Here is a 20,835-nt window from a genome sequence, read left to right as displayed (position 1 = left end):
ATTTAGAAAGAGAATTAAAACTAGTACCTACAAAAGGAAGAAGTCAAGTGGATAAATACAAGATGGGGAATAGCTGAGTAGGGAACAGCCGCACAGAATAAACTGGTTTGTAATGCATCATAAACTGAACTGGAGTCAAAAATGCAATGTTTTGTGGGGAAAAAAGGCATATCCTTTAGGATGTGTCAATAGAAGTGTCTCATGTAAGAAAAGGGGAAAGAGCAGTTATTTAAGCTAGTAGACAATACTGTAGAAGAACAGATAGAAACCAGCCAACCATAAATTAGAGGTTTCTAGTTATCACAAGAGCAGGGGCCTGGTAATGAAAAGAAGAAAAGGAAAGAAGAATAAAAAACAACCACAAAAAACTCCAAAGCCGCTATATGATTGAAAGGGTGAGTATATTTCTCTTCCTGTTTGAAGAATATTTTCTACCCAAACAAGGCACAAAGAGCCATCAAATAAGGCAAGCCTCCCAAGAGCAACGGTGAGGGCCAGTGCCTTACCTGGTTTTAAAACAGAGCTTGATAAATACACGAGTAAGGTTACGTGGCATGGCTGTCCTTCACAGCAAGCAGCAGGATTTGGGAATCCAGAAGTTTCTTCCCGCTCCTGTGTCGGTGGGTGAAAGGTATACACACAGCGGGGAAAAGGTACAGGATGAAAAAATAACCTTGAGCAACCTGGATATGTGTTGCAAAATGTTCTCTGCGCTCATGTTTACGTGTTCAGTAAGACAAAGTTTATTCAGGTAGCCAATGTGATGGTAAAAGTTTTTCAACAGTGGTGTGTACTGAAGATAGTTCAATAACGAACAATTTTAGGACCATCTGACTTGTGAACAGACTACAAGATATCCTTATTTTTATAAATGCTGTTGTTTCAGACATCGCTTGTGCTTCCCTGTAGAAGTTTTTTATTTTATCCTACTCTACGATTTCTCAATTCCTTGGGCTGCAGGTGTGGAGAATGCTGAAACAGTGTTTCATTACCTTCTGTGCAGCGGATACTTCACGTTGCTGACCCATGTCATCCTCACCAAGCTGTGATGGGCTGACCGCGACGAGCAGGTGAGCCCCCACCCAGCTGCTCACTCACTTCCCCCAGTGGAATGGGGGAGAGAATCGGAAGGGCAAAAGTGAGGAAAAAACCAAAGTCTTGTGGGTTGAGATACAGACAGTTCAATAAGTGAAGGGGGGGAAAAAAACAAGGGGAAAAAACCACCAAGTGATGCACAAGCAAATGCTCACCATCAACAGGCTGATGCCCACCCAGCCCCCAAGCAACAATTATCTTGGAAAAAGCTCCTGTCCAGCTTTCTTGCTGAACATGATGCTACATGTCATGGGACATCTCTTTGGTCAGCTAAAACATGGTTATGTTACCAACACTGCTTTTCTCACCAGCCTGAAGCACAGCACTGTATCAGCTGCTATGAAGAAAATAAACTCCTTCCCAGCTAAACCCAGTACACTTAGAACCAGGTCCTGAAAGGAACTCTTTTGGCAAAATAAAAATGTTTTATAACTGCATTTAGCAAAAATAGAAGTGTCTGGATAACAATAACATTTATATATACGTGTGTATGTGTGTACCTATATGTGTGTATACATAAAACATATACAATTGTGCCTGTGATTGATTTGAAAACTAGGGTTAGAGCTTTCCAAATGATTTGCAGGTTTTCAGGAAACTAGCTGGGTTTTGATTCTAGGTACTTCCTTACAAAAACTATGAAATGTTCCTGAGTCCAGTTTTTTCTAAGAGTGCTGCCCCTCATTTCATTTGATTTATGTCTTCATGAAAGACACCTGCTGGCAAGTATGGTTAAAACAGCATCTGGGAGAGCCTTTCCAGCTATCAATATACTGCTGCAGCACTACCTTTTACAGTCAAAGAATGAATCTAAGATTCCAGACTTGGAAGTAATACATACATGCAGGGTACTATAGCCCACAGATTTTTTGTCAGGCTATAGCCATTACCACTGGGGGGGGTGTACCAGTACCGCTGGGAGCAGCAGCAGGTTCCTGTTCTGTACAAAGCTCTGTAGCACTTCTAAAACATGTTTGTGCCACTACTGGTATTTGTATCACATTTCAGGAACCTGTGTTGCTATCGCATTGCTTGCAAAAAATACTAATATGCTGGACAAAATTCGCTGTGGTGTCAAAAAGATGGAAATGAAAAATACGTATCAGCATCCTGCTATGTAAATAATAGGTTGAAGATATTGGACTCCTTTGGATGGTGAGTCTGGACACCCACTTCCAATTTTCTCCCTTGGAAGTGTTTTGTTTTCCATATATATATATATGAAATATTTTCTGTGTATAGATAGGTGTTTATGTATGGAAATATATATTTTTTTCCATAATATTCCATGTTATATATATGGAAATAGATAATATATATTTTCCACATAAATAAAATATTTCCCCCTCCCTCCTTTCAATCTTTGGCTTAACAGGCTTTGTGAATTTGATGTGTTAGAATTAATTTTGAATTTTACTCTTTTTTCCCTCCTTTTAGCTCCAGCTCATAAATGAGCTGGAGTAGAGATTGGAAGTGTGTTTGATTCATGAGCCCTTAGTAAGAATTAGTATATAGGACTAGTGATGGTGAGGTCAAATACTTGTGAGGGATTTGCAGTGGTGGCACGAATGTCCAGACTCAGGTTACTGCATGTCTAAAAGAACCTTTAGGCTGTCTTTAGCGAGGAAGGGGACAGGCATGAAAGTACTTTAGATGTCTTGTCAGTTAAAGATAACTTTCTGAGCATGGCCAGGTGAAATACTTTCCTGCTGAATCTGTATGTCAGCAGCTCTGGTGTCTCTGCTGTTGCTCAGAGCTTCCCAGAAGAGAATCAGAACTAATAGACATGACTGATTAAAAATCTATGATCCGGAAATCATTTTGGAACACTGAACCTGAAAACTGTTATTATTTCCATCTTCTATCCAGTCAGAAGTCTTTATGTAGTAAAGAGGTGTGAGCTTACATTGCAAACGGAGTAGGAAGATCCAGAAAATTTAAAACTGAAGAAATAGCAGTGTGTCAGAAACCTCATCGGCTCACGACACTTACGGGGCAAGAACCAGACCAATTCAGACAGAGGAGAGAAGGGGGAGAGTTCTTTTTCCATTACTGCTTCAAGGAGGAGAACTAATATTTGGTAAGAAAAATCAATTAGTGACAGATAAGATGGAGATCCTGAACACAACCAATGGAGACTATCCTTGAAGAAAACCTTTAATGTAGAGGGTCCATGATGGCTTTGTAAGGTTTGAAGCACGGCTGTGGGCAGCTGGTTGACTCAAGGTTTGCCTTAGGTTCTACCGTGTAAGTATATCTATGATTTTAATATTGTCTCCTGTCTATTAGGTCTCATATTCTATCAAATTCTATTCATCTTAACTTGAATTTGTAGGTATTCGGTCATTCTGATTTTTATTTGAACCATCACCTGGTTGCTACACCTGTGCATCCATAAATGTATCATCCTAACATTTTGCCTTGACTGTAAGTTTACTCCAGAACTGCAGAGCTTTTGTTATTTCCTGAAGCTCTCAGAAGTCCTGGTTTTAATCTTCTCATAAAAACCTACACAGATAATTGCAATTTGGTTTTACAGAAAGCTTACTGAAGTAGTATCAAGTCCTTCTCCTGCCCTTGAAGTTCTTGTGCCAGTTTTTCTGATTTTATAGCTTCAATTTTCTATCTTAAAACAGGCTCTCTCTTCTGGTGTATGTTTCCTCTTGTTTATCTGGGTTTTCTGTCACCAGGATCTCAGTCTCAGGGACTCCTCAAGTATTGTGGACAGTCCTTTGAGTTTAACACTTAACTTATTAAAGCATGTGTCACTATTCGCATTCTGTTTCCAAGCGATTGCCTTACATGAGAGAAAACAGTGAAATTGATTTTGTGACAAGTTGTGTTAAATCTTTTTGAAAAGAAAAGAGACTGTATTTTTTGTTATCTCTTCAGCCATAAACAGGTAGAAGTATAGCTGTAGTAAGTACGTTTTCAGGCAGGCAACTGATTTTAATTTGTCAGGTGTTACACTTCATTTTCCAATGAATTGTGTGTTTCTTCTGAAACAGAGGAAACAGGAGCATTAATATGTAATCATATTTTGCCGCATCCTTCTCATGACTCTGGATTTTTCTTACTGACCAGCCAGTGTCTTCTCGCTGGGTCCCCAGAGGTTGTTCCGCTGCCAAGCTCTGAAACGTCTTTTTGCCGCTGATGGTGTCAGAGGCTCTGTCACCAGATGATGCGTGCTGCTCACCGCCAGGGCTGAGCGGCTAGAAGGGAGGAAAATCCCCAATGCATGGGGTGAGCAGGGGGGACGAGGAGGGTTTACAATGGCAACAAGACCCACACTTGTGTTTGCTTACTGCGGTGTCTGAGGGATAAGCTTTTTTTTTTTTTTTCTGTAATGTCCTGCTGTTGTGAGAGAGCTCTTTAATATAATTAATAATGTAACCTCCTCTAGCATTACTGCTCCATTTGCTGATGTTCATTCCAGCTAGCTTAGGAGCCATCCCTCCCAATGGTTCAGGACAGACCTTAAAACCCACCGTGGATTTAATATGGCACTAAACTAAGGAGTCCTGTTAGTTAATTATATTCTTTGCCCTTGTCACAGAGGCAGAATTTTCCCTGTTTGCTGAACCCGCTAATAAAGGCAACCTGACTCTTTTGGTACTTGTACTGCATCCCTTATTGCCATATCTGAGCATCTGTCTGTCACCTTAAATTTGTACTGAAGGTCTCTTAAATGTAGCTTAGCTTTCTGGAGGCTCTGCAAAAGCCTCTCCCCTACTTTATAAAAAGCAGATAGAAAGAAACGGGGAGTTGATGTAAATCTAGGCACTAAGGTGTGTGCAGCTGCCCCTTTCTGCTTGAAAAGATTGTCCCTAGCCAGGCATGTCCCTGGACCTGCAGTTTGTCAGCTGAAACCACAGGAGTAAAAGTGGGGCTGGGGTTCAGGTCCAGGACACGGGAAGAAAGCAGTATGCTGGTACAGAAGATATGTGTCAAAACTGGCATTTGAAATGTCCCATCCTACTCCCTTCATGTTTCTCTCTGTCTCTCGCTGCCGTGGAAGGATATCGGGTGCAGAAGGGCTACTATAGAACATTTAACAGCAGCCAGTGTTTCTGAAAATGTCATGAGTTTCTGCACGTTTTACTACACTTCTACTCTTTCTTAATTTACCATGAGATACCCTTCCTTGCAGTGGCCGTGGTTTTCGTATAATGTAGCTTGCTTGGGGTTTTGGTTGGGTTTTTTTCCTCTCTCTATAGTTTATAGGGCAGGGAGTAAAAGGGCTGAGATCAGCAGACCAAGACATCCTGACATCATTCAAGAAATCTTTTCTTGCCTTTGGTTCAAGATCTACTCATCAATTTACTATGCGAGAAAAAATAATAAAGTCCACGTGCAAGTTAGTAAAAGAAAAAACAACCCTGAACTTACTTACATTTTGCATGCATTTTCTGGTGTTAATATTCACCACGAATGTAATTATCGTCTCCCCTGAAAAGCACGCTTGGATATCAATAACAAAGCAATGAGATTACAGTTGAACTTGATCTTAAATGTATTTTCCAACCTAAATGATTCTATGATTCTCTGACAATTAATAGAATTCAGAGATGGAAGATGGAACTCTGATCCTACAGATCCTTAGGGCAGATCACCACTGCAATCAGTGGTTTGCTAATTAGCGCAATGCCATCCTAAGGAAATACTATACTATTTGTGTATCATTTCCTGATCTATTGCAGAGCTCTCAAGTGAACTTCAGCTGTCGGTACTGGGGACAAGATATTTAGTGCACAAGGTGAGCAGTTTATTGTGACAGATCAAAATATATATAATAACTGGGTACTAACTTTGGAGAACTATGTCAAAAAGACATTTGCTTTAGGCAAAGATGCCATTTTTAAAGCTGTGTCCAGAAAATGCTTCCGAAGTGTGCTGAAGAGAGGTAGAGGAGAAAGGAACTTTTCTGTTGCTACCCCATATCATCGCAGCAATGAGTAGTACGCTTTAAAGTTTACCAAACCAGCAGATGGGAAGAAAATCGTGTCAGATTTTACAAATCTGTGTTTTAATCAAAATATTGTCAAAAATATAATTACTTGAAGCATTCCAAAGACAGAATCACAGTGCTTTCTTACGTTCTTTAAAGAACTCAAATAAAATAGAATGCACAAGGCAGGGGAGTTGCCTTCAGGGATGCAGAAATCTGTGTTTGCAGATCTCAGGGATTTCACCCAGAGTGGAAGTTGCTTTTCCTCATGTTTTACAAACGCTGAACGAGCTCTCCTGAGCTTTCCTACAAGGCCTCTCTTCCTCCTCTTCTCCCCACCATCCTCTGCAGACTGAGGCTCTGGTTACAGTTCTGCCAGAACCTTCCAACACCTCCTTGATTAGCCATGAGGATCAGATAGGGGACGGTCACGTCGCGTGGCCCCCAACAACTCTCCAAGATCGTGTTTGGTATTTGCACAATCTTACCTGCTTTCTTTTTTTTTTCTTTGTTTTGGTTTGGTTTTTTGGGGTTCTGTTTGTTTGGTTTTGTTGGTTTGGGTTTTGTTGTTGTTGTTTCTGGTGCATATTTATAGCAGCGCCATTTACACTGCTGAAGAAATGTAAAAGATGAGAGAGGATGAACTGATGCACCTGCTTCACCATTGGTTACAGACAGCGAAGAGCTACATCAAAGCAGTCAATTAAATTTTGACTAAATTATTTGCAAAACAGTAGGGTGAATAGATGTACACAGCTGGTCTATAGAAAAATTTCATGGTTGTGAAGGTATCCAATATGTAGTTTTATCTACCTTACTTTTTTTTTTTACAGTCCGTTTAATTAATAGAAACTCTGTGTAATAATGTAGAAAACTACACACAGTTTTCCTTAGTCAGAAGAGAATTGAACAAACAGAAATACAAGGGTCTGTGGTCTGTAAGTACCTACAGCAGTAGACAGCTCCTGAGACCAGTAAAAGGTATATTAAGATCCCGTGGCTGTAAATTAAAAATAAAAAAATTAAAGCTGGAAATACCGCTAAGGATTTCCAAAAGATACGGTAGATTGTCTAATTAAAAATGAAGGCATACATTCTGTGGCCAAAGCACAAGTCATTACCACAGTTCAGAAATTACTGGGTGAATGAGGTTTTGTAAAACTACCAGAATATTTTTTCCTGACCTTAACAAATATGGAAGAGGCTTCTGTAGTGGGAGATGAGCCATATGTGCATGGTTGCTGTCGTTAAATAGGGTTTTCCATAGACGACGTCTTTAAAATGCTTATGGAACTTCATTAAATTATGTGAAGCCAAATCAAGCATTCCTTTTAAACTTAAAAGGAATACCACTAAACAGTTCTTATGCTAGACAGAGATAAACCTCTTTAAAAAGGTTTTATATGATCCCATTCCTGCAGCTAAATTTTGCCAGTCAACTCTCCAGATACTGTCTTATAGAAAGGAAGCACAAGTAGTTTCTGCTGTACAGGTATTTTTAAACAAGAATAATCACTTGTAAAGGAAGTCTGGTTTACAGAAATCCTGCCTCTGCCACAAGTGTCATGGTGGTACTGTGATGCCATAATTTTCTGCAGAAACAACTTAACTCCTTGGATTTCAGCTGAATATTGTTGAAGGTAAATTCTAGCCACTAAAAACAATTTAATATTGTCCTTGGCGTGTGCCATCAAGATAAAAACCTAAAAACGTTTGTTCTTTCACACAGCAAAGTTCCAACTGTCCAAAGGAAAAGAAAAAGGCTAATTGGAGATCACATGGTTATTAAAAATAATTGTGATTTTACTTGCTTAGTCTCAGTGTTTCTATCCATTCGATACCCCCTGTGTGTTGTCTTTACATTGTCTACTTGGAAAAGTAAACTCTTTAGGAAAGAGACCTTGCAGTCGCATATATAGAACAATTAGTTTTTAGCATATTGTTAGTGCTAAGCAAATAACAACTTGAATTTCATATAAGTTCCTGTGCCAGATGCAATAAAAAACCAAGAGGGATAGAATAAGTGAATATTTTTCCTTGCCAACTTTCATTTTGAAGTGGTAATTTTAACTCTTTCTCACATGTGGCAGCACCTAGGATTTCTGCAGTTTCTTGACTCATCTCTAAAGAGTGATGGATCTATAAATACAGGAATGTATATTTATATGTATATTTGTATATTTGTGTGGGTAATACCATGACCTCACCAGGCGATGCAATTTAATGGGGTTTAATTTGTGTCACTCCCATTGGTATCGTTTCTTATGTATGTGGGCAAAACACAAGAAAACTTTATAAATGTTTGTTACATACCCTCTAGATTACATTGAAATTAGAAGTTTGATATAATGAGGAATTAACCAAAAAAAATTGGCGATTAAGCCTTTTCTCACCCTTTACCTGCCTTGTTTTTCTCTCTTTTTACCTGATCTTGTAAATTTTTATTCATAATATTTTAAATGCAATCAAGCATGCAATCAAGTTTGCTGGCATGCTGTTGTTGTTGTGAATGACAGGACAAGTTTTTGTCTGTATAGTGTGAATCAAGGCCCAACATGTTGGTCAACTTTTTGAGTTTTAAATTTTTCAGCGGGATTTTTTGCATTCACATTTGTTGCTTATATGTATACACCCATTGCATCCGCTGTGCTTGCCTGGACCTGCTCTGTGTGGAGAAAGTTTGAAAATCTGACTGTTACATTCAGATGCCTCATGATTCATTGGTGATCCATCCCATAACTAGTTACACCTCAGATTCAATCATCGTAGATCCCTCCCAAGTGAACTACTTCCCTTCCCTTCCCTTCCCTTCCCTTCCCTTCCCTTCCCTTCCCTTCCCTTCCCTTCCCTTCCCTTCCCTTCCCTTCCCTTCCTTCCCTTCCCTTCCCTTCCCTTCCCTTCCCTTCCCTTCCCTTCCCTTCCCTTCCCTTCCCTTCCCTTCCCTTCCCTTCCCTTCCCTTCCCTTCCCTTCCCTTCCCTTCCCTTCCCTTCCCTTCCCTTCCCTTCCCTTCCCTTCCCTTCCCTTCCCTCCCTTCCCTTCCCTCCCCTCCCCTCCCCTCCCCTCCCCCCTCCCCTCCCCTCCCCTCCCCTCCCCTCCCCTCCCCTCCCCTCCCCTCCCCTCCCCTCCCCTTCCCCTTCCCCTTCCCCTTCCCCTTCCCCTTCCCCTTCCCCTTCCCCTTCCCCTTCCCCTTCCATCTGTCAATTCTTTTTTTGGGAGACAAACAGGTTTTTTGTTATAAATGCAGGTGTCTCTAAAAGCTGTCATACAAGGAATCTGTAGTATACTAGCAATATAGTTAGCTATAATGGCGTAACAAAGGATGAAACAGTCATAAGACTTAAAACTGTTAATTACCGGTGAGATGCGATATTCCCATTGCAATTATGATTTCTGGGTAGGTTTAAAGTTCCTTCCCTTTGTGTAACAGGAAGCTTTTAGGGTTGACTAATGATGACTTTGGGATTACACTCTTCTTCAAGAGCTTTAAACAAAATGTGTATGTTGGGAGCCTTTTCACAAAGCAACACCTCGTTTCTCTATCCTGCCAGGTTGGACTCAGTATAGAGAAGATGGCTTTCTGCTGCCTTCCTGCTCGAACTCCACAGTCTAAGATCAGCTGAGCCCAAGACCTGGCTGACTGCTCTGAGGTTTGCCTGCAGTGGTTTTCTGTAGCCATGCTGCAGAAGGGAATAGCTGGTCCCTGTCCAAGTACAACCCTTTTGGCACTTCCCTTTCCTTGATAACTCTCTTGTAGGCAGGACGCGCCAGCACACCAAGGCACACTGTTGGCCACAGCTGTGCTTCACGCTGCCGTGCAAAGATGAAAGCACAGGTCAAATGCAGACTCCAGATCTGCATTTAGCTCTCAAAAGCTCCTTTGCTCTAATCCCAGCTCTAGCAGTCCTTCCCTGCGTGGTCTTTATGGGTCTATTTAACGCTTCTGCCTCAGTTTCTTCCATCTCTAAACCAGAGACAATATTCACAAGATGGTGTAAGACCTGATTAGCGTTTGTAAAATGGAAGTTACTAAGTATGTTGCTGCGGATCTGTGGTTTCATACATACCAAAGGCAGATACTTCTTACATAAATCATTAATGCACATATTGCTGTAATCACACTCAGTTTTGTATTACTTTTGCTTGCAGGATATAAAGTCATAGAATTATTTAGGTTGGCAAAGTCCTTAAGTTCATCAAGTCCAATGGTTAACCCAACACTGCCAAGCCCACCACTAAACCATGTCCCCAGTCACCACATCTACACGTCTGTTAAATCCCTCCAGGGACGGTGACTCCACCACTTCCCTGGGCAGCCTGTTCCAATGCTTGACCACCCTTTCGGTGAAGAAATTTTCCCTAATCTCCAGTCTAAACCTCCCCTGGCACAACTTGAGGCCGTTTCCTCTTGTCCTATCGCTTGTTACTTGGGAGAAGAGACCGACCCCCACCTGGCTACACCCTCCTTCCAGGTGGTTGCAGAGACCGATCAGGTCTTCCCTCAGCCTCCTCTTCTCCAGACTAAACACCCCCAGTTCCCTCAGCCACTCCTCATCACATTTGTGCTCCAGACCCTTCACCACTTCGTTGCCCTTCTCTGGACACGCTCCAGCACCTCAATGTCCTTCTGGCAGTGAGGGGCCCAGAACTGAACCCAGCACTTGAGGTGCAGTTGAATATGCCCGTACATATGCTGCCATGTACAACTGACTGCCTTACTATTCAGTTTTCATTTCTTGTATGGCAAAATTCCCAATTGCCTGTGTCTTTGCAAGAGTTTTTTCTAGATTTTTTTTTTCCCTAGATCACAAGATTGTTCTGGATGGGACCATTTTTTACCTTACTGCCTTTGTTTGCCTGGTGTTTAGTATGCTGCTGTTGTGAGCACCTTATTTACTATTAATGACAAAAATATGACCCTGTTTAGGTGATGAAAACAAAGGAAAGTTTAACTCTTGAAGAATTATTTGGTCATATTTTCTATGCATAAATTTTCCCTATGACTTTGAAATACTTTGTTTAGAAAATTAGAAAGGGCAACTATCACCATAACCCTCCAACAGTTTTGGGTTAGACTTAAATTTCAGTTAGTTGGAAACCCCTTGAAAGTGGAAAAAATTAATTTCATCCACTTTAAGCTCTGTTTAGTTTGCATGGGCTACAGAAACATTTTCCAGTTGGTACTGTGGACAATACTTTGATTACATTATAATCAGGATGATCTTGTTCTGTGAAAGTAAGCAATTCACTTTAATCTTTTTTTTCCACTTTTTTCCCCCAACATGCTAACTCAACAGATTTATCTATAAATTATGATGAAAGGAACATTCAAATCCACATAAAACTATGTTAAATGGGACTGTTTACAAAAATACGAGGGCAATCATTTTTGCAATTTTGTAATTATTTCAAGAAAAAGGTTGAGATCTGAATTACACTATTACATCTTTTTAAATGAGGGCCTATTTGAAAGTAGTACGTATTTCTTCACTACATCTGACACAGTGTCTGAAAAACAATTGGATTTGTCTGATTTAGTACTTACTCCATGTACGCAGGGGAAACAGCTACATCTAAGTACAAGCTTACAGTACTAGTTCAGTGGATATTTCTTTTCTAGGTATTTAATAAGCAAGTTGGAGATTCAGAAAAGATAATTTTCCTATGTTTAGAGGACAATATGAGTCACCAGAATCAGAAGGTTATTGGGTATGCTTATTTGGTGGTGTTAGATAGGGAAACTTGTTCTATAATACATCTGTAGAAATGCAAGCGGGTGTCTTAGTTCATCTGTGAGCAAAATGTTCCATGTTGTTTTCTATCATGCAGATTTTACTCCTGTGCCTAATAACAACCACTAATATCTGGGATGGTATTCTAGGTAATTGAACCATTGAATTTTCCTCCACAATCATATGCAACTTTGGGGCATATCCCCTTTTTCGTCACAGTGTTTACACTATTTGTTGTAGCCTTGCCCGCTTGAAATTCAGAAAGACTGTATCTATTTTGGCTTGTCAGTTTGTCTCATAAAATCCAATATTTGAGCCTCTAATGCTGTAAACTATTTAAAGGCAGCTAGAAAGATACAAACAACTCTTTACTGCTCTGAAGTATTGCTTCCCTACAAAAATGGACTTGTTAAATTATTAATTAAATTATTGGTTTAGTCTAAACACAGCTGTATTGCAAAATGCACATTTCAATAGTGATGTTAAACAGATATGTCTTTTTAATCCAAGTTTTTCAGCCTGTAATAACAATACCAAATCTGAAAACCTATTTCTGAACTGAAGCTGTTAATTTAAACAGTTGTTTGGTCTCCTCCTTCTACCACCCAAACTGAAAATGTTTTCTTATAGTGAATGGGCTGTATAGTTCTCTTGGCCTCTCTTTGGCCATTTTTCTTTTAATTTTTTTTTTAAAAAAACACTGTACAAAATACAAATTGATTCTTCAGGAAAAGCTCTGTAACTGTGAAGGGACAGTAAAATGTATATGTGAACCTAAACACCTAAGTTGTCCAATAACTGGGTTTTTAAGTGTCTGTTCTTGACTTGTAGAAATCTGAGGGAGAAAAAGTAAGACTGGGCTTGGATGAATGGCACCAGAAATGTAGCCACACTGTGGTTTCCTGGGTGTTAATATGCATACAACTAACATAAATGAGCACAATTAGCATGAGGTCCTGCATCCACTTGTCAGGCTCAGGCTGAAGTGTTGCCCAGTGATGAAATGCATCCCTAATATCTGAAATCTTCCTGCAGTCTCAGTTTGGCCATTCGTTCTTCCTGGCTGACAAATTCTTGGGGAGTGTTCTGCAGGGACAAAAGTAAACACTGGTGAAAGGCGGTTGAGTACCAGAGGAGTGGAATTTGGGGTGCTACAAAGGAAAGTTTAACTCTTGAAGAATTATTTGGTCATATTTTCTATGCATAAATTTTCCCTATGACTTTGAAATACTTTGTTTAGAAAATTAGAAAGGGCAACTATCACCATAACCCTCCAACAGTTTTGGGTTAGACTTAAATTTCAGTTAGTTGGAAACCCCTTGAAAGTGGAAAAAATTAATCCTTCAGAGAAGTTCAGAGATACTTTAATATTTCTGATCATAAGGTGATTGAACAGTTATTTTGCATATAATAAAATCTTTTTAGGGCTTTTTTTTTTAAGGCAGTACCAGCTTGGCTAAGTAATAAATCTCTTTTTCTCATTTGCCTATGTTTATTTCTTCCAATGATGCAAATCACTTACCTAGCTTCTAAACCATTTTTATTTCTAATTAGAATGCATAAATGAGAAGCTTTTGAGTTTCAGATACATGTAAAGAATTTAATTTATTTGCCTTTTCTTTGTTAGGAATAGTAAAGTATGTCCTCGATATTTCAGAATCTCTCTACTTTCTCAGCTAGGAACGTGAAAAGCAATATCCCTCACAAGTAGGTTATCCACAAGGATATTTTGCAAAAGGGCGTCGAGATGAGTAACAGTGTAATGAAATGTTCTCGTCACGGCCTTGAGAACTGGGGGATGCTCTGATAACATAGGCATTTTGGAGTGTTATTTCCCCTTTCCACCCCATTGTTCCACTCTATACAAATGTATTTCAGAAATGAGTAGCGTATGCATCAATTTGCCTTTTGTAACTTACGCTGAGGGTGCTGGAGTCTGCCTCCCGTATCTGGGAGCATGCTGCTGCTTATACAAATCTATTGATGAAGTTCAACGCTTATGAATATCTAAAGGATGGGTGTCAAGAGGAAGGGGCCAGACTCTTCTCAGTGGTGCCCAGCGACAGGACAAGGGGCAACGGGCACAAACACAGGAAGTTCTATCTCAACATGAGGAAAATTTCCTCACTCTGAGGGTGACCGAGCACTGGGACAGGCTGCCCAGAGAGGTTGTGGAGTCTCCTTCTCTGGAGAGATTCCAAACCCGCCTGGGCACCATCCTGTGCAACCTGCTCTGGGTGATCCTGCTTTGGCAGGGGGTTGGACTGGATGATCTCCAGAGGTCCCTGCCAACCCCGACCAGTCTGGGATTCTGGGATTCTGGGATTGTGCTGCTCCTTTCAGGGGCTCAGGTGCTGGATGTTTCGGGGACTTCAGATGGCCAGTTTTAACCTCCAGTTTTATCTGTCAATTCATCCCAGCCTGAACAGGTCCTTTCACTGCAGTACGTATAGCTGCCTTATCTTGGAAATATGATTGAGTAACTAAATTGAAACAACTAACATGGATGGAGCAAAGGAGTGCCCTGATTTTCATAGATATTAGGAAAAGACTTGCAAGTCTGAAGGTGTTTGGAGGTTTTGCATTAATAATTGGGTTGCAAAATTAGGTTCTAACACTCTTTATGGCTGGAAGTTGTCTCCCTCCCTCAAAAAAAGAGTCCTTCTGGATCAGGCCTCAGATTGAACAACGTCCAGTTTAGATAACGCTTAAGTTTTTGTTAGATGATGGAGAATTCGAGAGTGTGAATAGGAAAGAATTTACTTGCTTGTGACTTTTGGACATTTACTTTGAAGGCCTCTCCAGTCTGTAGCTTGTTAACATATCCAGGCCTGGGACACCTTATTTTCCCGAAATCCTTTGGTTTTGGGGTCCAGATCAGGACGTGGAGACTTGGGTTTGGATTTCAGTTAGGATGAACCGAACGGACCAAAGCACAGAGCTAGATTTGCCGAGTCTTTAACATGGGTCCCAGAGAAGATGGCTTTCCAGCACGCAGCGTGATTTGCAGCTTGCGTCAAGGCTCTGGATTTCATCCGTGCCCTCGGCGCCTCTGCTGCATGACGCTCTGCAGAGCTGGGGCCTCACGCGTGAGGATCTCATGCGCTGTATGGAACCCCTATGTGCAGCTGGCGCTGCACCGCCATCCTTTGTCTGGCCATAGGTCTTGGGGGAAGAAATCGCCCACGGGTGGGTTTGACCGTAGCGTACCCCCCAGCAGAGCGGCGTGTGCCACGGTGGGGCCGGTGCAGTTCCAGGAGGGCGTTAGCGCCTCCCCAGCGGGAAAAGTGCCGGGAGCGGCTCTCTGCAGGGCCACGGCCGGCCCGAGGCCCCGTACTGCCCCTCGGTCACGGCCCCGGGGGGGCTCCGGGCTCCCGGGGCGGCGCCGCCGGCTCCTCCCCGGCCGGTCCCCGCGGCCCGTGACGCGGCGGGCGGGGCGGGGGCGGGGCAGAGCCTGGCGGCGGTGGCGGCCTCGGCAGCGGGGGAGCGGAGCGGGTGGCTGTCAAGGCGGCAGGATGCTGGAGATCCAGCTGGACGATGGCGGCGTGGGGGGGTACCCGGGCGACGATTACTGCTCGGGGTCGGTGATGTCGGAGCGGGTCTCGGGCCTCGCCAACAGCATCTACCGCGAGTTCGAGCGGCTGATCCACTGCTACGACGAGGAGGTGGTGAAGGAGCTGATGCCGCTGGTGGTGACGGTGCTGGAGAACCTGGACTCGGTGCTCACTGACAACCAGGAGCACGAGGTGGAGCTGGAGCTGCTGCGGGAGGACAACGAGCAGCTCCTCACGCAGTACGAGCGGGAGAAGGCGCTGCGCAAGCAGGCAGAGGAGGTGAGCGACGCCGCCCCGCGCCCATCTTGGCCGCCCGCCGGGCGGGGGCACCGCGCCGCGGCCCCGCTGCGGCTGACGGGCGGGCAGGGCCCGCGGTGGGGGGGTGCGGCGGGGCCGGCGGGGCGAGGCCGCGGGCCGGCTCGGGCCTGTGGCGGGGCCGCCTACCCGCGGGCCTCGGTTCCGTCCCCTCGATCGGCCGACGCCGGCCGGTCCCCTCCTCCCCGGGCGTTCATGGCGGGCCTGGGGCGGGGCGGGGAGCCCGGGGTGGCGGGGGAGCCCGGGAAGCGGCCGGCGGTACCTTCTAGAAAGAGGAGCGCGGGCGGCGGGTGCGGGCCCGGGCCCGGGCCCGGGCCCGGGCCCGGCGAGACGTGTCCCCTCCTGCGGGGGGGCGCGGGGCTGCCGCGGCCCCCCCCCGCCGGGACGCGCTCCCTGGGGCCGAGCAGGCCGCGGGGCGGACGGCCTGGCCCGGCTTGGCTCCTCCCGCAGCACCGCGGAGCCGGGCGGGCAGGTGCCTCTGCGGCTGATCCACCCATGTAAAAGCTGGAGAGAAAAAACCTGAACAAAACCAGCCGCAATCCTGTGGATTTGAAGAATTCACTTTGGAATGCCAACAACACGGAGGACTTGACGTTTATGCTAATTTGTGGCTTAAAAAAAAACTTATAAAAATTGATAATTTCTGTGCAACCGTACAGCTTTTTTAACATCAGCAGTAAGCTATTTAGTTGGAGCAAAAAATTACCTTTAGAGCATCTGATTTTTGAAACTTGTTTTTAGCAAAACTACACCTTGAACCTTAATAAAATAGTTTCCCAAGTTAGCATCTGCAGTTTCCTGGAGTATGGATTTGCTCCCGTGAGAGCCATGTCAGAGCAGCTCAGCTGGGAGGAGGGATCTGAAAGTGGACCATGAGAAGCACAAACCCCTCTGATGGAAAGGAATGAAAATCCTTGGATTACAAACACTCGGAGACAAAACAGAGAGGGGAGGTGACTTGCACTCTTTTCTTCCTACATCTGCGCCAGTCCATGCTGAAATCAAGAGCATCTTTTGAGCCATAGACGAGCCCTGTGAACCATAGGGTTTGCTATTTAGCCTCTTGAATTGATAGTCTGTGAGCTGGGATAAAGCATTGGTGGTTGAAAAGGTCTGTCACCACCACATCATCCTCATTTCACTACACAACTCTTAAAAAGTGGTTTTTTCTCATCTTTTAGACTAAGAAGATTTAAGATTCAGCAGTCTTATCAGGAGTCAAGTTCTGATTTGATAAGGGATGAAATAGCTTTTGAACTGGAGAACAATGGAAAGCACCATGCAGTATTTTAACAGATGTGTTCTTGTTGCCTAGTAATCTTGCTAACTTGATGAGGAGGACACTTGCGATCCATTACTAATACTGAAAGTGAGAGCCAGTCAACTGAAGTTTTAGTCCTGAGTTTGAATTTTGTGTTAGTGGACGAATAAATAGTCTTTTCAAATTCTTTTGAATGCGTGTAGGGATTGAAAAATTATTCTGAGTACACAAGACTAATTAAATGTTGTGTTGAGACAGTATTTCGCAGCTTCTGAGAAACAGAATTTTTTAAAAGTGCACTGTTTATGTGGAAAAAAACCAGGACTACAAATGGGGAATGGAACGGTCCAGTTGGAATGATCTTGCATCTTTGGACTCGGGTGGATTTCTGTTCTTGGGTTGCTAGATACAGGATGTGTTTTCTGGAAGCAAATGTAGTGATAACAGTTAGATTCCCTGCAAGGAAACTCAGGAACCATAGCAGACTACTGTTTGCTGCGATTTAAAAAGCACCAGTGATGATGATACTCTGTCATCCTTATGCATAGCTCAATGTAAGTGGGGAAAAAAGTGTCTGCAAGGAGACTTGCTGGCAAAGTACTTTTTGTGAGTATTCTGCGTTTACATAATCCCCGTTACAAGATCATATATGGAATACATGGCTGTTATTTCCCTCTGCGTATAACAAAAAGTATGTTATTTACCTGCACCTGTTTCCCATGTGCTGCTTACCATGTAGTAAATTACATGTTATGGAGGTGAAAATCTATGTATTACAGAGAATTCTGCTGTAAATGATCAAAAAATAGGAAAATGGATTTTCCTATCCGGATGTGCATTGCTGTTCTGTAGCAGTGCCCATAGTAACCAGGGAAGGTCCGTCCCCCTCCTCGAGCAGCGTTCAGCCTCCTGCACTGCGCCTCAAGTCTTGGGCTGAGATCTGCACTTTTAAGTGGGAGGATCCTCCTCTGGGAACAAGATTTGACCCCAGTCTGGATTCCTCTCTGTGTTGAGTGCTAATTACAATAATTAAAGTGAAACTGAGGGGTTGGGAGTTGGAGATGAAAAACTGATCTGTAGCTCTTGCAATATCGTGTCAAAAGACCCTGAGTTATAATTTCTTTATATTAGTTTATTAATTTTAAAGTAACTGAAACCATAAGTGGGCATTGTTCTGTGGCATAAAAACTTGCATTGTATTGTCTTGTTACCATCACTGCAGAACTGTCAAATCTTGCTGTTTCGTCTTTATGCAGAAATTATGCACAGACTCTATGTTTTGTTAAATTACGGCTGTTTCTAACAACTTCAATTTCACTTTTGCTAAATTTTGTAAAGTATGCCTTCTCAACAGTCTTCTGTCTCTTTCTCTAAGATGATTCTATATCTTTTAAAATAATCTTTGCCAAAAGCAAATTATTGCTTTATTTTCTAAACACTTGGACTGCGGTGACTCTACATTTTCCACTTGTCCTAAAATAGGACAGCAGAAGCACCTAGGAAAGTAGATTGAAAATAGAAGTTCCTTGAAATGAGGCAGTGCCATCACTCTCTGTGATTAGTACACAGTGTTTCGGTTTTCGGTGACCTCCAAGCTACTGAAGATGTAGGATTGCATCAGAGTTTTGGTGCTTTTGTTTTCTTCCATCTATTTCGTATTATGTATGAACATAGGGTAATTATCACTTGCATGGTTTGGTGTTTTGTGGAATCACAGCATTGTTTAGTTAGGCGATGACCTCCTGAGATCATCTGGTCCAACACCCCCTGCTCAAGCAGGGTCAGCCAGAGCAGGTTGTCCAGGACCGCATCTGGTCAGAGCCTGAGCATCTCCAGACAGAGACTCTACAACCTCTTTGGGCAACTTGCCCCAGCGTTTGACTGCCCTCACAGTAAAAAACTGCTTCCTTGTGTCCAGATGGAGTTTTGTGTGGTTGAATTTGTGCCCATTGCCTCTTGTCCAGAGAAGGGTCTGGCTCCCTCGTCCTCACTCCCTCCTGGCAGGTACTTGAACACACTGGTAAGATCTTCCCCGAGCCGTGTCCTCTCCAGGCTGAACAGCCCCAGGTCTCACAGCCTCTCCTCCTATGAAAGATGCTCCAGTCCATTTACCACCTTTGTGGCCCTGTATTTGTGGTGGTGTATACTAACATGGTATTCATTTATTTTTAAATTAATAAGTATTGTTTTTAGATGACTTCTTAAGGAAATGAAGCTTATGAGATCGCTCTGTCAGGCAGTCGCCCCTAATAACTTAGGAAGCTGGTGACTACTTTCAGCCATAGTATTTAAAAAAAAAAAAGAGCTAGTTATAATTTTTTTTTTTTTTTTTTGTGAAAAGGGAAAGAGAGAAAGGCTGAGTGAATGTCCTGCCTGAAGGAGAGACAGGCAGAGCTTGCCAGTGTGCAGGGCAGTACCAGGCAGCAGGACATGGGTCAGCACGTGGGTCTGGGGCAGGTGGGTCCAGCTCTTGTTAGCCTGTGCTGGGGGTAAGAGTTGGGCTGGGGAAAGGGCAAGGAGACATCAGCAGAAGTCCCTAGGGAAAACAAGCTTTATTGTGTCTACTCATGATGAGACATTTTCTTTAATGTAAGCTGCTTCCCTAACGTTCTGGATTCTTCTTCCCTCGAAGAAGGTTTCTGTGGAGAAAGTTGGTAACTTTTGGGCACTAATTCCAAGATCAGTGTGCATGTGTGAGTGCACGTAAAAACTTTCACAGACAGGAAGCACAGAAGCATGGGGTCAGTTGGCGTACATTAGCATTGCTTCTCGAAGGTCAGAAAAGCAAGGCAGATCTCTGCCAGGCATGGAGGTGGCCTACTGACCTCTCATTGCATGAAAACTGCTTGCAGTGAAACTTCATACATCGCAAGGGAATGGTGTTGGCTGTCCAAAGAAACAGAAGTGCGTTAATAGCAAAGTAAGATCTTGGTTGATTGATTTGCAACATCAGTTAATGCTCATTAGAACTTATAAAATGAATGCTCATTTAACATGCATGTATATATATATATGGTATAAAGATAAGTACCTGGTGCTGGTTAGGAGGACTGACCCCCTCATGAAAAGCTTCTGTAGCTTGTGTTCTGCGCTGTGGCAGTCCAGCACCTGGAAACAACCGCCATTGGAAAGTGGTTAAGGAAGCCACTGTCTCAGTAAAGGTGGCTGTTGTTTCTAAACGACAGCTCTTCTGCCTGTGGTGTAGGTGTGTTTCCAGGCTGCAGGCATTGGAGGGCAGGTGGTTGGGCTGCTGCTCTGCTCTGGGAGCGAGGAGCTGGCACGCGACCATGTGGCAGAGCCTTCCAGGCTGCCGACCGAGAGGTGGGCAGCGCTGCTTCGAGCTGCCTGGTGATGAGATGTGAGCTTTGGCAGCGCAGGTACTCCTTGAAGCAGTGTGTGCTGCCGGATCTGATGTTCCCAGTGGGCAGTCTTTTGAGATGTCGTCTTCTGGGCTTTCCCATGGGTCTATCTGTGCTCTAGGTACTTTTCACAGATTCACAGACTTGTTGGGGTTGGAAGGGATCTCTGGAGGTCATTTGGTTCAATCACCCTACTCAAGCAGGGTCACCCAGAACAAGTTGCCCAGGGCTGTGTCCGAGCAGCATTTGAATATCTCCAGGGATGGAGACTCCACCTCCTCCCTGGCCAACTTGTGCCAGTGCTTAGTCACCCTCACAGTGAAAAAAGGTTTCTTGATGTTCAGAGGGAACCTCCTGTGTTTCAGTTTGTGCACATTGCCACCTGTCCTGTCACTGAGCACCACTGGAAAGAGCCTGGCTCCATCCTTTCTGCACCTTTCCTTCAGGTATTTGTACACCTTGATGAGATCCCCCTGAGCTTTCTGTTCTCCAGGTGCTCCACCCCCTTCATCATTCTTGTGGCCCTTCACTGGACTTTCTCCAGTCTGTCCCTGTGTCTGTTGTACTGGGGAG

At 43.5% G+C, this 20,835-nt stretch overlaps 1 protein-coding gene and 1 long non-coding RNA gene across 33 annotated transcripts in view; both read left to right on the top strand.

Moving 5' to 3' along the window:
• The first annotated feature begins 43 nt into the window (after positions 1-43).
• LOC129213338 (uncharacterized) lies at positions 44-14,205 on the top strand. Of its 3 annotated transcripts, XR_008579423.1 has the most exons (6): positions 44-395; positions 961-1,070; positions 2,104-2,250; positions 2,965-3,175; positions 5,796-5,851; positions 9,593-14,205. It is a non-coding gene; the product is annotated as an uncharacterized LOC129213338 (long non-coding RNA). The 3 variants fall into 3 exon arrangements; XR_008579424.1 differs by lacking the exon at positions 5,796-5,851; XR_008579422.1 differs by lacking the exons at positions 5,796-5,851; positions 9,593-14,205 and having other exon boundaries at positions 2,965-4,333.
• An 844-nt stretch (positions 14,206-15,049) lies between these two features.
• The window catches only part of MAPK8IP3 (mitogen-activated protein kinase 8 interacting protein 3), a 79,653-nt gene continuing 73,867 nt past the window's right edge, over positions 15,050-20,835 (top strand). For 16 of the 30 annotated variants that reach the window (XR_008579421.1, XM_054843210.1, XM_054843208.1 and 13 more), the window contains exon 1: positions 15,051-15,606. Coding sequence is in view for 29 of the 30 variants with exons in the window: in XM_054843210.1 (XP_054699185.1) it covers positions 15,289-15,606 (318 nt within the window). In the remaining variant the exon portion in view is untranslated. Of the gene's footprint in view, positions 15,607-20,835 lie in introns of all 30 variants that reach the window. The other 14 variants (XM_054843223.1, XM_054843221.1, XM_054843222.1 and 11 more) reach the window with 4 other exon arrangements.

Source organism: Grus americana, chromosome 15, assembly GCF_028858705.1.
Source record: "Grus americana isolate bGruAme1 chromosome 15, bGruAme1.mat, whole genome shotgun sequence".
Classification (NCBI taxonomy): domain Eukaryota; kingdom Metazoa; phylum Chordata; class Aves; order Gruiformes; family Gruidae; genus Grus; species Grus americana.
Note: the sequence above shows the minus strand (reverse complement) of the source record. Positions and strands in the feature narration are given on the sequence as shown.